The sequence below is a fragment of the Urocampus carinirostris genome, chromosome 6 (genome assembly GCF_059441175.1).
Source record: "Urocampus carinirostris isolate Australia breed hairy pipefish chromosome 6, RoL_Ucar_1.0, whole genome shotgun sequence".
Taxonomy (NCBI): Eukaryota; Metazoa; Chordata; class Actinopteri; order Syngnathiformes; family Syngnathidae; genus Urocampus; species Urocampus carinirostris.
The window spans coordinates 39,388,535-39,409,511 of NC_142354.1; the positions used below are offsets into that span (position 1 = coordinate 39,388,535).

The 20,977-nt window shown below is 39.2% G+C and overlaps 1 protein-coding gene across 1 annotated transcript; it reads left to right on the forward strand.

The window, feature by feature from the left end:
• The first annotated feature begins 793 nt into the window (after positions 1-793).
• Positions 794-18,722, forward strand: LOC148364773 (protein phosphatase 1 regulatory subunit 12B-like). Its single transcript, XM_088337259.1, has 7 exons — positions 794-1,064; positions 11,318-11,334; positions 11,421-11,559; positions 12,659-12,760; positions 12,819-12,872; positions 14,307-14,357; positions 18,485-18,722. The coding sequence occupies exons 1-7, from the start codon at positions 960-962 to the stop codon at positions 18,569-18,571; spliced, it is 555 nt and encodes a 184-aa protein (XP_088193385.1). The 5' UTR covers positions 794-959; the 3' UTR covers positions 18,572-18,722.
• The last annotated feature ends 2,255 nt before the right edge of the window (positions 18,723-20,977 follow it).

The window sequence follows — 20,977 nt, forward strand, 5'->3', positions numbered from 1 at the left end:
GAATGAGCGAGCGAGTTGTCTGTCCCTGTGTGCCCTGCGATTGGCTGGCAACCAGTTCAGGGTGTCCCCTGCCCACTGCCCGATGATTGCTGGGATGGGCTCCAGCACCCCCGCGACCCTACTGAGGATAAGCGGTGCAGCTGATGAGATGAGATGAGATGAATATGTTAACCCATTTTGTAACAATGACAATAAAGGTCTATTCTATTCTTTTCTATTCTATTCTAATTGCAACATCCTTTTGCTGTCTGGTAATCCTGAAAGGGGGATACCACATGTGCGGTCGTTTCTCAATTATTTCAATAATAATATTTTGTATAATGTACAATATTGTTGTGAACTGAAAAATCTTGAAGTGATAACTGATTTGTATTACCAATAAACTGTGATGAATGTATAGATTTCTATTATATATTTCTCGCCCATTTACAATTTCAACCTCGATCACACTAAATTTTGGGGACCCATAGATCTCTGTTGGGACCCATAAATTTTTGAGCATGCGAGTCCCTGGAACCCATCACTTTTCAGAGGTAAAATGAACACTGTGTGCTGAAACAGGCAGTAAAGGGGCTGGGCGACAGTTTAACTAATCAGAACCAAGAGCACAATGCATGAATATATTTTACAAAGTAGTGAAAGCGCAAAAAGTAAATGCGATATGGCAAGGGATTACATCACATAATACTAAGATTCAATCATTTATAAAGCTCATTTTCATTCCTGTTGAAAACAGTCAAGCATGCTGAATAAGACCTGTCAGATGCACACTGCACAGACGTTGTCCCGCCCACCCTACTATCCCACCAGAGAAACCAACTCTTCTCTTTCAGCATACCAACATAACAGACCCCCTCGCCATTCATGAGGAACTCCTGCAAAATAAGGTTTAAGCCCTCAATCTTGTTTGGCATTTTAAGTAGGAATATTGGCAACGCATGATTTAGAAACCCAAAGCCATGTCGTCCCAACTGTCTAACAGAGGAGATCATCCTTTTGTCAGGAAGTCACCTTCTGACTCTTCTTCTTCGTCTTCGTTTTCCACACCCAGCGGGAGGCAAAGGGTAAGCTTTCAGTTTGTTTTTTGTGGTATATTTACTGTAACAATTAGCCAAAATTTATTTGTATCCTGTGTGGACTGTATTGAAATACATACCCTTTTTGTTGGCCAATAGATTTATACAGATGTGGTGTTACATTGATTGTGTTACAACTGGGTAAGCTTGGTTTAGATAATATTTTGGTGTGTGGTTGGCAACAGGTAAAGCTAAAGTTGGAAAATTGGTTTGTGTGCCTTTTAACCAATGTTCCCTCTAAGCTGCGTGTGTGCGCACTACCCAGAGCTTTTCCGCACACAAGAAAATCTAGCCAGCTCACAAAAATCAGGGCTCGAAATTGCTAATTAAGAAGCGAATTAAGTCAAAGTTACAGTGCATGAAGGTAAAAATACACGGGTTCCCCTGACTCTGTGTTCTATTTGTGGTATTTTGAAGTCAATGTCGAAATAGAACAAAGTTGGGTAAAGTCAGTAGAGGTTTTCAAGAACCGGCTTCTTCGGCTCGGCTCACTAAAAAGAACCGGCTCTTTCGAGTCCCAAACGGCTCTTCAGGTTGTTTTTGCTTCTTTAATCCCTACACGACCAAATATTATGTAAAATTGTGCACAAAATGACTTAAAGGGTGGGGGATATAGAAAAAAAATACCAAAATGAAAAAGTAGTGAAAAGCTGAGAAGAAAACGAAAGAAAAGGTGAGAAAAAGAGCAGAAAAAAATCAGAAAAAAAGCCAGAAGAAAAGAAAGAAGCAAATAAAGGGAAAAAAGTAATAGAGAACAAAAAAGCAAGAAAAATGTAACAGCTAGGAAAAAATAAACACAATGAGATTTTTTTAAAAATGAATTAAAAAAGGAGAAAAAAACATGGAAAAGAGGAAAAAGGTTGTGTTGCATTCAAATAATTTCCAATTATATCAAGTTAATCTTGTTGCCAACATTGTACTTCCACTAAAAAATGTAATTAAAAACAGTTCTGTATCATGCAACCGACACAATAAGCCGCCAAAAATGTTAGTATTATGCGACAAAAGATACCAGGAATAAAAGAAATGGAAAACTTGTGAAAGAATTGTAAAAACAAATGACGTTTGTAGGCCCTGCAACCTTTGCAATCGTACATTAGTTAATTCATTCAAAAGAGAAAAATAATTTTGCATTGCCGGAAACTCAGCAAAATGTAACTTGATGTCAAGTTTTGGACATGTTTGATAATGATTTAGTTGCCACACTGGGGATTATGGTTGCTCACTGTTGTTCCAAGCGTCGCTCACCGACTTTGTGTGATCGCTCAGACCCGTGGAAAATTACAGGGAACATTGCTTACAACACACATGTAAGCCTGGCATTGATACCTGAACGAAGACATTCTATTTATTTATTTTTTATCATTATTCATATTTGCACTAACAATGTAAAAATTGAATACAACAACATTGAAAGGTGTTGAGTTCAAGTTAGTTTTGAGCAGACCGAAACCTTTTTTCCATGAAAGCAAAATATATCACAACAAACGAAGCAAAACCATAATGATAATCTATCGTTATAAAAATAATAATGAACGCCACCCTTGTGAGGAAAAGCGATTGGAACATAAATAAATGAATGAACAGAAATAACAATACAATTGATGATAATAAAATAATCATACAGCTCATGGCTCTAAGGCAGGGGTGTCGAACTCATTTTAACTCGGGGGCCACACGATGAAACAAACATTATGTCGGGTGCCGGACTAGTAAATTAAAGAGAGGGAAAAGGAGAGAGGGCAAGACAAAGACAGAAAAAGAGAGAGAGGGAGAGTACGTGAGAAACAAAAAAGATAAAAAGTCATGAGAGAGGGGGAAAAGAAAGGGAGAGGAAGAAAGAAATCCAAAGAGAAATAGAAAGACAGAAGGAGAGAAAAGAAAGCGCAAAGGGTAAGAAGAGAGAAAGAGAAAAGAGAGAAAAGGAAAAAAGGAAGTTAGAGCAAAAGAAGTTAAAAGACACAGAGAAAGAGAGAGACAAAGAGCAAGAAAGGAAGAGAAAAAGAGAGACACAGAGAGTGAAAGAGACAGAGAGTGGGAGAAAAAGGGTGGAAAAGAGGGAGAGAGAGAAAGAAAAAGAAATACAAGTACAGTGTCTTTGTTCGAGGCTCCTTTCTTTGGCAACATCAAGTTGACATATTTTAACCTGCTGCTTGGCCGGATTCAATCCCTTAGCGGGCCTGATGTGGCCCGCGGACCGCCTGTTTCACACCTGTGACTTAAAGAATTGACAAATAACATAGAACTTCTATGAACCATATTGGAAAGCAAACAACGAGACGTAAAGAAAGTAAGATCGCAAGGCAGAGAAAATGAAGAGAAGCACTTGGATCCACTTGTGGGAACTCAGTGTCCATATTTATGGATGTTTATCTTTCCCGCTCGTCTTGCGGGAAACTCACATTTTCCACTAGGGAATAAACGGTCAGGGGTGCAGTGGTCCCGACGGAGGACGAATCATGACATCTAGGCTTTTTTACAATCAGTCTGTTTATACGTGATATTACTCCCTGTCTGCTGAAGCTTCCAAAGTCCCTTAAACAGCAAGCGGAGATCTTTGAGTGTTTACGCAAGTCGGTTTGTAACTTTATGAGCCGTTTCTTTTTGACCTGCTCAGGCGAGCTCTCTGTTTTTGTCACCATTGAGGGGAATTACAATTTATCTATGCTGGTGATCTCAAACTCAATTTACTAGGGGGACGCTGAAGCTAAGGCCTGGGTGAGGTTGGGCCAAATCAGGTTGTCAACATGTTAACCCCTGAGGAAACATCTCACTGTTCTCAAAAACCTTGTTTTTCAAACAAAATACTACACAAAATAAGATCTAAAATAAAAAAAGATTTGATATGAAAATAAACCGAGCAGCACGGCGACGCAGTGGTTAGCGCGTGTCGGGCACAGTTCTGAGGTCATGGGTTCAAATCCAGCTACCAGACTTCCTGTGCGGAGTTTGTATGTTCTCCTCTTGTTTGCGTTGGTTTCCACCAAACATGCATTTCAGATGAATTGGCCAGTCCAAATCGTCCCTAGGTGTGGATGAGCGAGCGAGTTGTCTGTCCCTGTGAGCCCTGCGATTGGCTGGCAACCAGTTCAGGGTGTCCCCTGCCCACTGCCCGAAGATAGCTGGGATAGGCTGCCCCCCCGCGACCCTACCGAGGATAAGCGGTGCAGATAATGGATGGATGGATGGATGAAAATAAACCAATCAATCAGTAATAAATGAATTCACAACAATCATGGGCTATACTTACGTTAAAGGGTGTGTATTAATTAACCACTAGATATTGCTGTATGGTGTAGTAAAGTCGGAAATCAGTGCTACAAAGAAGAAGAAAAGAACACAGACTACAGCGACTCAAAGTGACCAAACTGCCCTATTTTCTGTTCTCTGTATTTTTGCCCAGCCTTTCACAAAGTTTTTGATTTTTGAATATCCATAGTAGCAAGATGTCGGACAATTCTGTCAGCTCCCTCTACGTGAGCCTCATGTTAATTGTCTTGGGATCAAGGGATCCCAGTTCGAATCCCGGCTCGTCCGTGTTACATGTCGAAGTGTCCTTGGGTAAGACACTGAACCCCTAATACCCCCAATAAGCAGGTTAGCGCCTTACATGGCTGCAAGGCCGCTATTGGGAAATGTAAAGCACATTGTAAAGCGCTTTGGGAAGTCATTGACTTGAAAAGCGCTATATAAATGCAGATCATTTCATTTCATTTCATTAATTATATTAAATGCACATTTCTTATCCTATGAGTGTTTTAAAAAAATGCACATTTATATTATGGTTCATGTATGTTTGCTTAAGTAAGTGGTGTGTTTTTTTTTTTTTTTTATGAATGTGTTTTTCTACCACTATGAGGCCTTGACTAATACACCCTGTTCTTTTTAAGATTTCATATTAGGGTAGGGGCCTTCAAATTATCATCCCGTGGCCCTATGCTATACAATAAACATGAACATTTATCTATCATCAATGACAGCATTTTCAAGAAATTCTGACCTCTTGGCTTTGTCAGGAACCAGAATGGAATCTCGGACCCAATTGCGTTCATTTTAAAGGGATCTTTATTGGATTGAGCTGACAGAGCTTGCTTAGGAAGCCGATGATTGTCGGTCGCTAGCAGCGTTAGACGGAATGGCAGCTCTGTGACAGGTAGGCAGAATCGATACGGCTTAGCCGGCAGGTCGATGGCCAGGGCAGGAGACCAGGTCGTAATCGTGGGGCAGAAACAGGTTGATACCGAAGGCAGGCAGGAATCAAACAGGAAAGGTTTTTGGTACTGGAATCTGGCAAAACACACAAAGAGACACAAGTACGGTCTGACACTCTCCTCTGGGCGCTGACAGCTTAAGAGGAGAGTGCCAGCCAATCAGAGAGCGCGCTCCTGCGTGCCAAACGATTGCCAAAGGTGTCTTCATTTTGGCAATCATGACAGGCTTTGAGTTTGAACTTTGGTTTTTGTGCGTTGGGGGGGGTCTTTTCGGAGGCATTTCATTCAAAATCAGGTGTGTTTCTGTGGTTTATGCCAATGGCTATCTTGTTTTAAATTCAATTAAAAATCATACAACTATTTTGTTAATGTTTTTTATTTTTAGTAATTGCTGTGGTATTATTTAAATTGAGTTCACAATTTAAAATCCACAACATATTACAAAAAAATAAAACCACTATAACATTGGCATATCAGTGAAAAAATGCACGCTATCAGTAAAAACTGGGGTAAAATCAAACACATTGCGCTAAAAAGATGAACAACAAACAAACAAGTATAAAGATGAGTCTACACTTACAATCAAAACATGTGTCATATGAAAAATCTATCTTTGGCCTTTTTTAATAGAAAGTTGCCTTATTCACAGATTTAAAACAGTTTATGCCTAACTTAAAATGACTCGTAAACAACCATTTTTTATTCAAAATAGTGCAACATTCAGAGTGCCATTCATGAAAAAATATATTGATACTGTCATGTCCTGCACGGTTGTCATGGCGCCCAGCTGGCCCCGCCCCTTGACACCGGCTGACCTGCATTTTCCCGATTACTCCTGTGGGTACTTAAACGCACCTTTTCGAACTGCCCGTTGCCAGATCATTGTTTACACTTGTTTGAACCTGTTTATGCTTGTTGTGCTTGTTGGACTTTGTTGCACTTCGGTGTAACATTCTGTGTGATTGCGGCAAGTTCTGTTTAATCCTGTTAAATGCCTAGTCTGTAGTTTTGAAATGAAATGAAATGATCTGCGTTTGTATAGCGCTTTTCAAGTCAGTGACTTCCCAAGGCGCTTTACAATGTGCTCCACATTTCCCAATAGCGGCCTTGCAGCCATGTAAGGTGCTAACCTGCTTATTGGGGGTATTAGGGGTTCAGTGTCTTACCCAAGGACACTTCGACATGTAACACGGACGAGCCGGGATTCGAACTGGGATCCCTTGATCCCAAGACGAGCGCTCAACCTCCTGAGCTACTGCCGCCCGTTTTGACTGCATTTGAGCCTGCTTTGTTTTGTTTTTGGTCCGTTTGTGTGTTGGACAACTTTTCTTTCTCAAATAATGTGACAGATCGTCTACGCAAATGAGGTCCAACTTCCTGCTTCCCGACCCGTTTCGTGACAGATACGTTTAGTAGCTACCCAAAATAAGGAGAGAAGGCATCAACAGATTTTGAACTTGCATGGAGAACAGGAGAGAACTGCACAAAAATACCCACCAATGCAAAATTTCAAATCTGTTCTGAAGGTCCTCCTCCAAGCGGTTACTTTTTGTCAAATATCTTGAGTTACAAAGAGCAAATCAGCCTTAAGGGGTGTGAAACTCAAAGAAGAGCAACATGATTGGCATATAGCAGGGGTCGGGAACCTATGGCTCGCGAGCCATATATGACTCTTTCTATGAGTGTCTGTGGCTCAGAGACAAATTTGATTGCATGCAAAATGTCTACATCTTGTTCAAAACTTGAGTCTTCTATCCTGTTCAGGTACACGCAAAGCCAAACCAAAGCTAAATAATATGACATTACTTCGCAATATATATAGGGCACGTTTTTCACTACAATTTACAGTCAAGGTGTCACACAAAAAAAGGGGGAAAAAAAACTCTTTTGGCTGTACAACGCCAAAGAATCCTTTATATAAAAGTTCACTATATAATCTGTGTTCAGTGTTCAGATACCTTATGATGAATCCACAGAACTGTAAATACGCCAAAACACCGGATGAGAACTTTCATTTGATTGGGTGAGTGGGAGGGATGGGTGGAGCTATGCAAAAAGTGCACTCCCTCCCATCTCTCGCCCTACTCCGTCTGCGCCAAAAGTGAGCTCATCAGGCTCCCTATTTGCAGAATGTTGTGACGTTTTTACACAATACCTGCTTGCATCTGGTTTTGAAACCAATATGTATGAAAAAAGGGTCAAAAGGAGTTTAACCGATCTTGAGTAATTGCAAGAAAGAGACAAGTTTAAAGTGGTATGTTTGTTGATTTTGGGACAGAGGCTCTGGCATTATTCTCTTTTCATAATTTTTATCAAATCATCAAAAATAAATGTGCTGAAGAGTAAGCTTTTGTCTGGGGCGCGGGTTTAGTAATTTAATAAATTTGTCTCATAATATATGGTGTGGCTCTTTCCAAAAATAAAATTAATATTTTTTGTTTTTATGGCTCTTTGAGTCAAAAAGGTTCCCGACCCCTGGCATATAGTGACAAAGCAGCATGCAACAATGGTCAAAATGGTCAAAAAACACTTTTCTTCAATGTGTTTGCTCGTAAAAACAAATCCAAACATCAAATGATTTGCTCCTTCACATGCCACAGAAATAAATTTTAAGCTGTGTTTATTTTCAATGACAAACACAAAAGGATTTCTGTAATATAAATTTTACGACAACTCAAAGTAAGGGCCAAGATGAAAAAGCAGTTTATCTTACTTAGATTCTGAGGTTTAAGACTTTCATTTTCAAGCATCTAATACTAACATCTGATGGTCCTTGGAGGGAGGAATTTTAGTGTTGCACTTTCTTTTTATACAACTGAACGTAGTTGGCCTTACTTACTAGGGAGGCAAAAACATAAATCCAACAGTGAAAGCCACTAGTGCAGCTATGGCCTTTTTTGGGTGCGTTTGCTTCGGGTTTATTTAAGGGATTGTTTCCTCTTGGATGCCTTCGCAGAGCTCGTAATTTTCAAAGTTTTACATCGAAGGAAAGGAGGGGTGAAGAGTCTCGTTGTGTTGAATTTTTGAAGGGACACTAATGCAGATCATTTGTCATAGTGAATACTCTATTAGTTCAACCAAATATGAGGATTACTGTATTTTCCGCACTATAAGACGCACCGGATTATAAGGCGCTACAATGGGAACGTCGACAAAACAGTCAGATAGTTCAGTCAAACGTATTACCCCCTTAACATTCCGAAAGCTTGCAAAGAAGCAAATACGTGTCTCAGACATGTACGGAAACAGTGTCTGTACGATGTCACCAATCACTCAAATGCATCGTTTCAAATATCATTTTTTAGTTTCCATTTTATTTTTTGCTGGCAACTGTGTGGACAGCAAAGTAAGAATTTTATTGTGCAAGGAAACGGAGTTCTTTACTGTGTATATGACAATAAACACTTTGAATTGAATTGAGTTTAAAAGTAGACTCATCACAGAAACATCAAGATCGTTCTAAAACAAGATACCGGGAAAATATAAAGCCGCATAGCTCACCTAAGTTCTCTTGCAGCCATCACGTTCAATAATGATACGTAACCATGGTCTTCTTACAACCGTGAGTGTAGTAAATCCAGGAGAGTAAAATATTTACACATACAGAATAGTAATAAATGTTCTCTCTATGCCGTAGTGCAACCCAACGTGTGATTCACATTCATCTTTTTCGGCCAATTGCAGGCTTTGTTTCGCCCCTTTAGCCTATGCGAGCCTGTAAATGATTAAAAGGATCCGCCCCCTTTACCTCCGAATAACTTTAGCCAATAGTGACTGATTCAAATGATGATTGACACATTGGTTAGGAAATGAAACGCCGGTATATAAATCCCAGCATACACAGCGGACGACTTCGCCTTCGGGGCAAAATCTAGTCGGCGGCTGCTTGCCTTACTTGCAAGACTTTGCGACTTAATATTGATCCATATATAAGGCGCTCTGTATTATAAGGCGCATGGTCAGCTTTTGAAAAAAATAAAGGCTGTTAGGTGCGCCTTATAGTGTGGAAAATACGGTTATAAGAAAAAAGAAATCGTGTTTATTATTCCTTTCTTATTTTTTGGGGGGATTAAAATAACCGTGTGTGTTATTTACCGCCTTCTAGTGGCAAAAAAGACCTCCCCTTCATTGAAAAATGTGTTTTTAAATAGTAAGAAAAAATACATAATATAGCATATGAATATGTATATTTAAAAATAATTAAAACATTCCAGCGACATCTAATGTACACACTGTCCCTTTAAGGTTACCTTAATTAAAAAAAAAAAAAAAGCAAAATGAAAAGGTATTCCCGGTAAAATATACACAAATTATGGTTTAATTTCAAATGTGTGCTGACCAAGTTAAAACTGTACTATTTACTTTAGAGTTAACTTTAAGTTAAAGCTTTAACTCCAGGGTACAAGTTTGGCGCAGTCAAAAGTTCTGGTTTATTTAATTTTTGTTTGTCTTGCTGTATGGTGGGTAACTCAACCCTCTGTCGAAGTGTGTGTGAGAAATTAAAAAAAAAAAGTTGTGTGATTAACTCTGAGCTTTAATGGTGCGAGAATCAAGAGTGAAAGCAGCATTAAAGCTTTAACTCAATGGGTAGACATGTTAAAGCTTTAACTCCAAAGTTAAAGTAATGTGTTCACGCTACTACTTGTTTTAAAGGGAGAGTTTTTGTTATTTAACCACTAGATGTTGCTGTATGGTGTAGTGCACATGTGTCAAACTCCCGGCCCGCGGGCCGCGTCCGGCCCGCCCCGTAATTATATCCAGCCCGCAAGACTATTCTACATTATTGTTATTAATGGCCCGTCAATATGAACAACGTCGTCTCATCCCTGTCTCATCCATTCTGATGTTTTAGTCACTGTACCTATTCCTTCATATATGACGTATACTATACTATATACCAGCTGTCGGGAACCTATGGCCCGCGAGCCAGATATGGCTCTTTCTATGAGTACCTATGGCTCAGAGACAAATTAAATTGCATGCAAATTTTCACTACAATTTACAGTCAAGGTGTCACACAAAAAAAACTTGTTTTGGCTGTACAACGCTAAAGAATCCTTAATGTAAAAGCTCACTATATAATCTGTGTTCAGTGTTCAGATACTTTTTGATAAATCCATGGTACAAATTGTAAATACGCCAAAACACCGGAAGATAACTTAAAGTTATTTGATTGGGTGAGTGGGAGGGATGGGTGGAGCTATGCAAAAAGTGCAAGCACTCCCTCCCATCTCTCGTCCTACTCCGTCTGCGCCAAAGGTAAGCACATCAGGCTCACTGTTCTCAGAATGTTGTGACGTTTTTACAAAATAATTTGTGTAGCATTTTCATATTTCTACTTTTGACAGGAGATATATTAAGGAGAGCAAAATCTTTTAGGATATTTAAGTTTTTTTTAATATATACATTGACATAGGAGAAAAGGTATTTGAATGTTATTTTAATGTTAAGTTGTTTAAGTTAAGTTCTAAGTTGTATCATTTAACAAGATGTTTGTATTTACAGCAAAATAACAAATACTGTATAAGTGATTTAAGGTTTAAATTTATTATTCTTGTCTGTTCTTATTCATATTTATGTTCCAAAAACATTCAGTTTAAGTGTGTTCAATAAATGTTTATCCTGGTTGGCCCGCCGACCTTAAGTGTGTTTTGAATTTTGGCCCCTTGTGCAATTGAGTTTGACATCCCTGGTGTAGTGGAACCAGTGAGTGCTACAAAGCTCAAGAAAGAATACATACTACCAACACTCAAAAGGCAAAAACACACCAACTTACTTCTCGGTTTTTTTGACCCAGCCTTATTGAGCACCCGTAGAAACAAGATGGCGAACAATTATGTCACCTCCTCTTAAGTCAATCAATATTGTTTTTTTTATTTGATTAAGTCTTCTTCACCACTGGGAGGCCCTAATCAATGCATATTATTTTAAAATTATGGATTAGACCTAACCGTTTATTTCACACATTTGTCATGTTTAATTCTTCCAAGAATTTTAACACCATCTTAACATTTGTGTCATCTATTTCAGCATGAGCGACTTTCGAGGTAAGATTTCTTGGTTGTAACTCTCTCAAAATCACATTTAATTTTAAAATTTCAGTCCTGCAAAAATAAGTGTTTTGTTTTTGTAGTCTGAACTCATCCAATGTGTCGGACGACTCAAAGGAGGCGACCAAAAACCACGCCGAGTCTTATTTTTCACGTCGGGAGAACAGATTGTCAGCAAGAAAAAAGGCAGAGGAAGAAATATCACGCAATGATTACAAAAAGGCAGGTAGTCCTTTTTTAAGTTTTGGTTTTGTTTTGGTTGTGTTCAGTTGTTGGCCTGCAACACAGGGGCGATTTCTGTCTGCCATTGATCAGATTCAGATATACTTTACTGTCATTCTTGTACACATGTATGCAGAACGAAATGTCGATACATCTGACCCGCACAGTTTCCTTGAATGTACAGATATAAATAAAATGTTTTATTGAGTTGGAGTATTGAAATACTAATAATATACTAAATAATTATCGCTATGTATAGTATTATACAATAGTGCAAAGAGTCCAAGAGTAGCAGCTAACCAGATGTGCAAAAATGGGCAGTCAGGTAAACAAGTCGCTATACAATAACAATAACAATGGAGTACGGTAGTGCAGAGGAGAACAGATGTGCAAAGGAGTGGCTAGGTATAAGAGAACTGCCAGTAGTGTTAAAAAAACAAAACAAACAGATGTACAGATTAGCAGCTGTGTAGGCTTACTGTGTGTGTGATTGACCATTTAACAGTCTAATGGCCAGGGGGACAAAGCTGTTGCAGAACCTGGTGGTCCTGCACCGCACACTGCAGTACCTCTTCCCAGAGGCTAGCAGAGTGAACAGTCCATGATGGGGGTGAGAGGGGTACCTATTGATGTTCTTGGCTCGGGATAGGCAGCGCTTCTGGCCAATGTCAATAAGCATCTGCTTCTGACTACCCCTTTTCAAACATGTTATGTGACATTATTTTGTTGTTGACTTATTGTTTTTGTCCTGTTTTTGTTTTTATGTTCGAAATAAAAGTTTTCATTCATTCATTCATTCATTCAATGTCCTGAATGGAGGGGAGAGAAGTCCTGATGATTTTCTCTGCTGTCCTCATCACCCTCCTCACACTATCCCAGTCGGAGGCACTGCAGCCTCCACACCACACAGAGATACAGCTTCCCAACACTATTTGACGATGAAGTAATAAAGTACATACAAATTCAAATTCATTTGCAATTGTTTCTCACGCTTCAATTCATTTTAATGCTTTAAACATGTTCACCAAACAATTTCCCATGACTTCGCATGATGACACGATGGAATAAAAAATAAAAAACATCAATTCACATTTTGCAGATGTATGAAAAAGCCATAGCCACAAATCAGAGGCTCAAGTCTCGATTGGAAACCAGTAAACAGGAATTGGTGGTGATCCAAGAGCAGCTGCAGAGAGCTCAGGTAACCTCCACACAAACATAAATACTGCAAAAAAATACATTTTTTTTTTCTCTTGCAGCAAAAGGAGAGGAAGAGTGAACAAGGTGCTAACATGTTTGAAACAGAAAAAAAGGTACCGGATATACCGAAACGCTGATGTGAAGCCATGCCTGGATTCCATCTTTCAAATTATTAAATCGTCCTTTAAGGACATTGGGGTTTTGATTTGAGGGATTGTTAACTTGACTTCCCAAGGTAAAAGCTAAAAATGTTGCACAAACACTACGCAGCTATGTTTTTTTTTTTGTTTAATTGTTAGTGAGCCATTAGTGTGAGATTTATTTGAAGGTACAGTATTTCCAAAGAAAAAATGACCCTTTTCCTATCAACTTATGTTTTTAACTTTTTTCCCCATTGTTAGTTTTACTCTATATACTTGTTTATGAGCAATGTTCCCTCTAATTTTCCACGGGTCTGAGCGTTCACACAAAGTCGGTGAGCAGCGCTTGAAACAACAGTGAGCAACCATAATCCCAAGTGTGGCAAGATAATTCATTATCAAACATGTCCAAAACTTGACATCAAGTTACATTTTGCTGAGTTTCCGGCAATGCAAAATGATTTTTCTCTTTTGAATGAATTGACTCATGTACTATTGCAATTGCTATTGTCGTTTGTTCTTTCACAAGATATCCATTTCTTTTTATTTCCTGATATATTTTGTCGCACAATATTAACATTTTTGGGGGCTTAGTTAGACGGTTGTAAAAACCAGAACTGTACTTAATCACATTTTTTAGTGGAAGTACAATGTTGGCAACAAGATTCACTTGATATAATTTGAAATTATTTGAATGCAACACAAAGTATTTCGTCTTTTTTCCATGTTTTTTTTTTTCTACTTTTTTAAAATTCCTTTAAAAAATATATCATTGTGTTTATTTTTTTTCGAGCTGTTACTTTTTTCTTTTTGTTCTCTATTTACTTTTTTCCTACATTTCTTTCTTTTCTTTTTTTCTGGCTTTTTTCTATATTTTTTCTCTTCCTTTTGTTTCTTTTTTTCTCAGCTTTTCTCTACTTTTTCATTTTGGTATTTGTTTCTTTTTTGTTCCATTTCCCCTGCTTTTGAGTCATTTGTGCATAATTTTACATAATATTTGGTCATGTTTGATTAAAGAAGCAAAAACAACCCGAAGCGCCGTTTAGTACCCGAAAGAGCCGGTTCCTTTTAGTGAGCTGAGCCGAAGAAGCCGGTTCCCCGACAAACTCTACTAACTTTACTCAACTTCGTTCTCTTTCGACTCGACTTCAAAATACCGCATTTAGGACACAATGTCAGGTGAACCTGTGTATTTTTACCTTCATGCACTGTAACTTTGACTTAAGTCGCTTCTTAGTTAGTAATTCTGAGCCCTCATTTTTGTGCGCTGGCTAGATTTTCTTGTGCGCTGAGAATGTGCGAGCAGTGCGCAATTGCGCAAGCGCGCAGCTTAGAGGGGAACACTGTTTATGAGCAGAATTTTTTGGGGGGATTACTCAAGTTTTTTCATATTTTTTCTACTCACAGGACAGTCGGAGTCTTCGGAAGAAGATATCCGACATGGAAGAACAAGTAAAGGTACCTTTATTTAATCACCCTCATGTATTGTAGAGAATATTTGAATGATCACAGACGATCTCTTGACTCGAAATAGATGACCATTTTCTCAGAATACTTTCATACTCTCAGACCTACTTGTTGTCGACCACAACATTATTGTTCTGACACGGCTTGTTACCATTGTCCTCTTGCTGGATCGGTGGCGCAAAAAGCCCCCAGGCTCCCTGCAACTGTCTTCAACATCCGCCATACAACCACTTCTGTGTTCTTATTTGAATCAGACATACGTGGCAGCTCTGGTCTGAGAATAGGCTGGATAGACAGAGATGCACTGTCAGGGTCCGAAGAACGTAATGTGGTGATGTCTCAATTTCCCCGCATATTTTCCGGAGGACCTTACTTGGAACAATGAGAAGACATTGGTGAATGCTACAGCTGTCAAATTCTATGACAGCAGCTGATTAATAAAATGCATCTGTCCTAACCCTAACCCTAACCCTAAAAAAGATCGTACGGATTACAGTTTACTATTACACCAGCCCCTGATCTAAAACCTACAGTAGGGCAAGAAAAAACTAAAAAACCTCAGTGGTATTATGTTTTTTAACTTTGTAGGTATTACTCCACATACTCGTTTGTGAGCTGCATTTATATTTATATTTTGTGTAGCAATCTGTAGGCAGCAAGAGGGCGGGAGGGGGGTCATGAAGAGGAACAGAAGACTGATATTGGAAAACCAATGTGGCAAACATGAGCAATAAACTATGCCTGGAGAAATACAGAAAACTGTTTTATACTGCTGAGTTCAAGCTAATAGGGATTAAGGTCGCTGTATAAACAAGGAACCTGGAACAAGCAAGAAAGTTTGGCCTGTTTTTTTAGAATAAATAGAATCAAACAAACTATGTTTATATCCTTTTTAAATGCACATCAAACCTGTGGTTACTGTGATTGTTAAGCAGATGAAGTAAGGTACCATAAATAGCCTAGTAACAGTATGATAGATAGATAGATAGATACTTTATTCATCCCCGTAGGTAAATTCACACTTTCAGCAGTCTACCCCGTTGTTTATTAACAGATTAACATGATGCCCTAGGGGTGCTTGTAGCGGAGTGGATGACGTCACACGCCAGTCCAAAAGTTCGACATCCCTGCGGCAGATGGAAATCTTTTCTTTGTGTCCAGGGATACACCACCTCGTGTCAGCAAGTCCGCCTCCTCTCCGATTCCCCCCGCAGGCTTTCGTGTCTCTGTATAGCGGCGCTGAAGCCGGATCGCTCCGGGTAGCTCCGGATGGCTACACGTTAGCGTCTGGAATGCTAAACGTGAGCCACGTTTCCGCAAAACACAGCAACTGCGCTCCCTGTGCGCTTTGATGTTTTCCACCAGCACTCGTTGGTCTTATTTGGTAGTGAGTTCACATTTACCATGATTACGGATGGTACCGAAGACTTATAACGCAGCTATTACAAAGCAGATTAGGTGTCATTAGGTGTTGACGGACCCAAACGTGGGAAAGAAGAGACATGGTCTAACCCCACAAGGTGGACGTTTATTTAAACACAACAACAAAAGTATTTACAGGGTGGTGTGATGGGGGTGGGATTGGGATAGCAGAGGAGGGAAGCTTTAGAGGGGTTTTTTGCCTGGCGAGAATTTCGAAAAGGAGACATGGGAATACATTTAAGAAGACGGTTGGAGTGGCAGGTCTTGGAATGAGGAAGTAGAACTTAAGAGGGAGACTTGAGAGGGTATCTTTGGGTGGAGAAAATCTTGAAAAAGGGAGTTGGGAATATGTTTAAGAAGAAGGCAGGTCATGGAGTGGAGTAGGAATTGAGGGTGGAGGTTGTGAGAGGTGAAGCTTGAGGTTTTGGTCGGTGAAAGTCCTCAGGATTCAAAATGGTTAAGCAAAGTGAGGTGGGAGCCCGAGGTATTTATAGCAGAGGTGACTAAATATCAAAATGGAAATACCTATTTCTATCTATCTATCTACCATGGTCATATCCCTCAAGAGGGGTGACCGACAGCAAGACACACACATACAATAACAAAGAAAATAAAAGGGAAATAAATTAAAAAAAAAAAAAAAAAAATTGCCCAAACACTCAAACAAGTTAGGCACCTCGGCACCCAAGTTGGTCATGCTTTCGTCCCTCCAGATGAAACGGAATATATATACTGGACTGTCTCAGAAAATTAGAATATTGTGATAAAGTTCTTTATTTTCTGTAATGCAATTAAAAAAACAAAAATGTCATACATTCTGGATTCATTACACATCAACTGAACTATTTCAAGCCTTTTATTATTTGAATATTGCTGATTTTGTCTTACAGCTGAAAAAAACTCAAAAATCATATCTCAAAATATTAGAATACTTCCTCAGACCAAGTAAAAAAAATAATTTTATAACAGCAAAACTAAATCAAACATTTGAAAATGTCCATTGATGCACTCAGTACTTGGTTTGGAATCCTTTTGCACGGATTACTGCATCAATCCGGCGTGGCATGGAGGCAATCAGCCTGTGGCATTGCTGAGGTGTTATTGATGCCCAGGATGCTTCGAAAGCGGCCTTCAGCTCATTTGCATTCGTAGGTCTGGTGTCTTTCATCTTCTTCTTAACTATACCCCTCAAATTCTCGATGGGGTTCAGGTCAGGGGAATTAGCAGGCCAATCAAGGACAGTGATGCCATGGTCAGTGCACCAGTTACTGGTGGTTTTGGCACTGTGGCCAGGTGCCAGATCATGCTGGAAAATGAAATACTCATCTCCATAGAGTTTTTCAGCAGATGGAAGCATGTAGTGCTCTAAAATCTCTTCGTACACAGTTGCATTTACTCTGGACTTGATGAAACACAGTGGACCAACACCAGCAGCTGACATGGCTCCCCAAACCATTGCTGACTATGGGAACTTCACACTGGATTTCAAGCAACTTGGATTTTGCTCTTCTCCAGCCTTTCTCCAGATTCTGGCGCCTTGACTTCCAAATGAAATGCAAAACTTGCTTTCGTCTGAAAAGAGGACTTTGGACCACTCTGCAACTGTCCAGTGCTTCTTCTCCATAGCCCAAGTCAGACGCTTCTTCCGTTGTCTTGAGTTCAGAAGTGGCTTGACCATGGGAATACGGCTATTGTAGCCCATTTCCCGGACACGTCTGTGAACTGTGGCTTTTGATACCTGGACTCCAGCTTCAGCCCACTGTCTTTGAAGCTCCCTCAAATTCTGGAAGCGGCTCTTCTTCACAATTTTGTTAAGGCTGCGGTCATCTCTCTTGGTTGTGCAGTGTTTCCGGCCACATTTTTCCCTTCCAACAGACTTTTTGTGGATATGCTTTGAAACTGCACTCTGTGAACAGCCTGCTCTTTGAGAAATTTCTTTTTGTGTCTTACCCTCCTGATGGAGGGTATCAATGATGGTCCTCTGGACAGCAGACAGATCAGTAGTCTTCCCCATACTTGTGATTTAGTTTACTGAACCAAGCTGAGTGATTTTAAGGCTCAGGAAACCCTCGCAAGGTGTTTCGAGTTAATTAGATGATTCAGGTGATTAGTTGAATAGCCTACTTGTATACTTTTTCATGATATTCTAATATTTTGAGATAGGATTTTTGAGTTTTCTTAAGCTGTAAGCCAAATTCAGCAATATTCAAATAATAAAAGGCTTGAAATTGTTCAGTTGATGTGTAATTAATCCAGAATGTATGACATTTTTGTTTTTTTAATTGCATTACAGAAAATAAAGAACTTTATCACAATATTCTAATTTTCTGAGACAGTCCAGTATATATATATATATATATCTATATATATATATATATATATATATATATATATATATATATATATATATATATATATATATATATATATATATATATATATATATATATATATATATATATATATATATGTATATATATATATATGTGGTCTTCTAAAATCACTTTCATTTTCAAAAGTTCAGATCTTTGCATGTGCAGAAAACTTTTCAAATATAAATGAGTGATTGGTTATGAAACAGATTTCTGGAGACCCTGAAGACCTTTTGTGCCATTTTAAATGCAATTCCTGATATTTTCTCTGAGCAACTGAAAAAAAAACAAGAATCCATTGTTTCCCACATGTTTTCTCTGCAGGTCAAAGCAGAACTCAGCACGGAAAACCAAAGACTGAAGGATGAAAATGGAGCGTTGATCAGAGTCATCACAAAACTATCCAAGTGATTTCATCTCTAAGGATCACGAACTTCCTGTTATGACTCATGAAATCATCATGGGCAATCCCTCGGATTTAGATGAGACAACATTGATTAGCGTACATAGTAAAGATTAGCATTACTCATCATTCAAACATAAACTTAAATGCATTCCTAGACTTAAAGTGTTCTTCATTCATCACTATGGAAACTGTGACTTATTGTAGTTAATTGAGTCCACATAGAAGCTATTATAATTTCTGTGTGAATGGGATGCCAGAATTTCCCTACACTCTGCAACCACTGACGGAGCGAACAAAGGACATTTATTTCTCATGCAAAACACAAACTAGCTTCCTGCATCCGTGTGTTCTTTAGTTCAGGATTGTAGTACAGTAATCCCTCGGTTATCGCGGTTAATAGGGACTGAGACCACCCGCGAAAATTGAAAATCCGCAAAGTAGCGGCCCCCCCTTGTATACAGGTATACAGCTTTTGGTATAATAAAGTAGAACTTGAGATGAAATGTGACAGAAGAGAATATACTTACGTCGCGTCGCCGAGTTCCTACATGATAAACTGAGCGCCACATAAGAAAGGGGTGCTGTGGGAGGAGTTGAAGGAGGGCGTGAGCGAAGCGGTAACTCACCATGACTAAGCATTGTATCAGGGCCTCCCCCTCCCCTTCACAATAAGAGTGTCCACACCGTGTCCTCAGTTGACATAAGCTTGCACTCAATGGCGTCAAGTCAATAAATGCGTTTATTGAGAAGGTTAGGTATATTTTTTAGACCCACGAAGCTCTGAACCAGCAAAAGTGGAACCGCGAACTAGCGAAGTTCCACTGTATTTGTTTTCTATGTTTTCCATCATTTTAGTATAGCCATGTTGTGTACTATGTAGGCCAGTTGTGTCGAAACCTTTCGGAAAGCAGGCCAGATTTAGAAAGCTGAAAATGTGTGCGGTCCGACTGTTCAGCCTGGCATTCTATGATTAGTCTTTAATGAATTCACCCTCTGTGAAAGATTTGAATTGCTTTGCTATCGGTGTTGCAACCTCGTAGCGTGCTTCTGTAGCATTTTCACTTGAAAAATTGTTGCTGTGCCGTTAAAACAGCTTCCTGTTGCTTCACCCTTTCACAGCGTTTATTGCCAGTTTTCTATAGTCAGCATGTTTTGCTCGGCAGTGCCTCTCTATATTATTCATCCATCCATTATCTGCACCGCTTATCTTCAGTAGGGTCATGGGGGTGCTGGAGCCCATCCCAGCTGTCTTTGGGCAGTGGACGGTGGACAGCCAGGACTGGTTTTCAGTCAATTGCAGTGCACACAGAGACAGACAACTCCCTCGCTCATTCACACCTAGGTACAATTTGCTCTCAGTCTTACCAAAAAAAGCCTTTTTGGCTCCATTGCCATTGTTACAATAGATTAACCGGTCTTTGTTTAGGAATGGGTGCACTTTTTGGTTGCAGCTCGTTGCTCTTTCTGAGCTGTCTTAGGGGCAAGTGAGAGAGAAGGTTGCGCTATCTGCTCAGGAGAGCAGCGCTTTGAAGAAATTTGAGTAAAGTATCGATCAAAACACAATAGTATTGGTTGGACCAAGTACTTGCCTGGTATCAATAATCTTAAAAAAAATGGATCGATCTGCCCACCCAGAGGTGTCCACACGACTTTTCTTTGTGTTAAGTGACAAAAAAGGATGCTAGCTAAGGTCACATGAAAATTGTATGAATTTATGAAATACACTAAATTCAATCAACCCAGCATGTAAATAATATCTCTTTATTCTTTTATATTAAAAATGTTTGATAATTAAAAGCAGAGGCATAAAAGACAATTGTAGAGTAATAGGATTGATTGTGTTGCAGAGTATAAATCAGCCAGTGAATCGTTGCACGATTTCTTTAGAGGTTTTTATTATATAAAAAAATGACACAAGGACACAAAAACAACTTGAAATCATGTTACTGGCACCTGAAAACATGCAGCTATTTACATCATCTTGTACATGAATACATGCATGCTGTAGCTTATTACCAAGTGAGCTTGATGGTTGAAGAACACGGACCTCCTTGCCTGTTGAGGAAAGTGTTTCCGTGACAACAATATAACGCTGCCAGGCAAACTATATTCTGCCTCTTCTTGGAGTTTTCTTTTTGTGACTGAGACCAAACAGGCCAGGACAAATATCACGTTAATTAAAAGTTTGACCAACTCATTGAAAACCTTTGCGCTTGAAAAGATGATAGCTAAACCGGAGCGATAGCTAAACGACATTTTTCTGATCCTATTTTCTTCAAACGTCGTAATTCTAGAGATTTGCTGTTCAACAATTATCAGAAATTCAGCAACATACTGTTTTGTTTTCCTTTTCTCTTTTTCCTTGCGCCTCTTTTTGTTCTACAAAAAAAAGCAATGGGACATGGAACCAA

Bases quoted from the DNA above. Each gene is read 5' to 3' on its own strand.
- LOC148364773 (XM_088337259.1), top strand. From the start codon at position 960: ATGTCGTCCCAACTGTCTAACAGAGGAGATCATCCTTTTGTCAGGAAG. The intron at 12,761-12,818 runs GTAACCTCCACA...TTTCTCTTGCAG, and splicing joins AGCAGCTGCAGAGAGCTCAG to CAAAAGGAGAGGAAGAGTGA. The intron at 12,873-14,306 runs GTACCGGATATA...TTCTACTCACAG, and splicing joins TGTTTGAAACAGAAAAAAAG to GACAGTCGGAGTCTTCGGAA.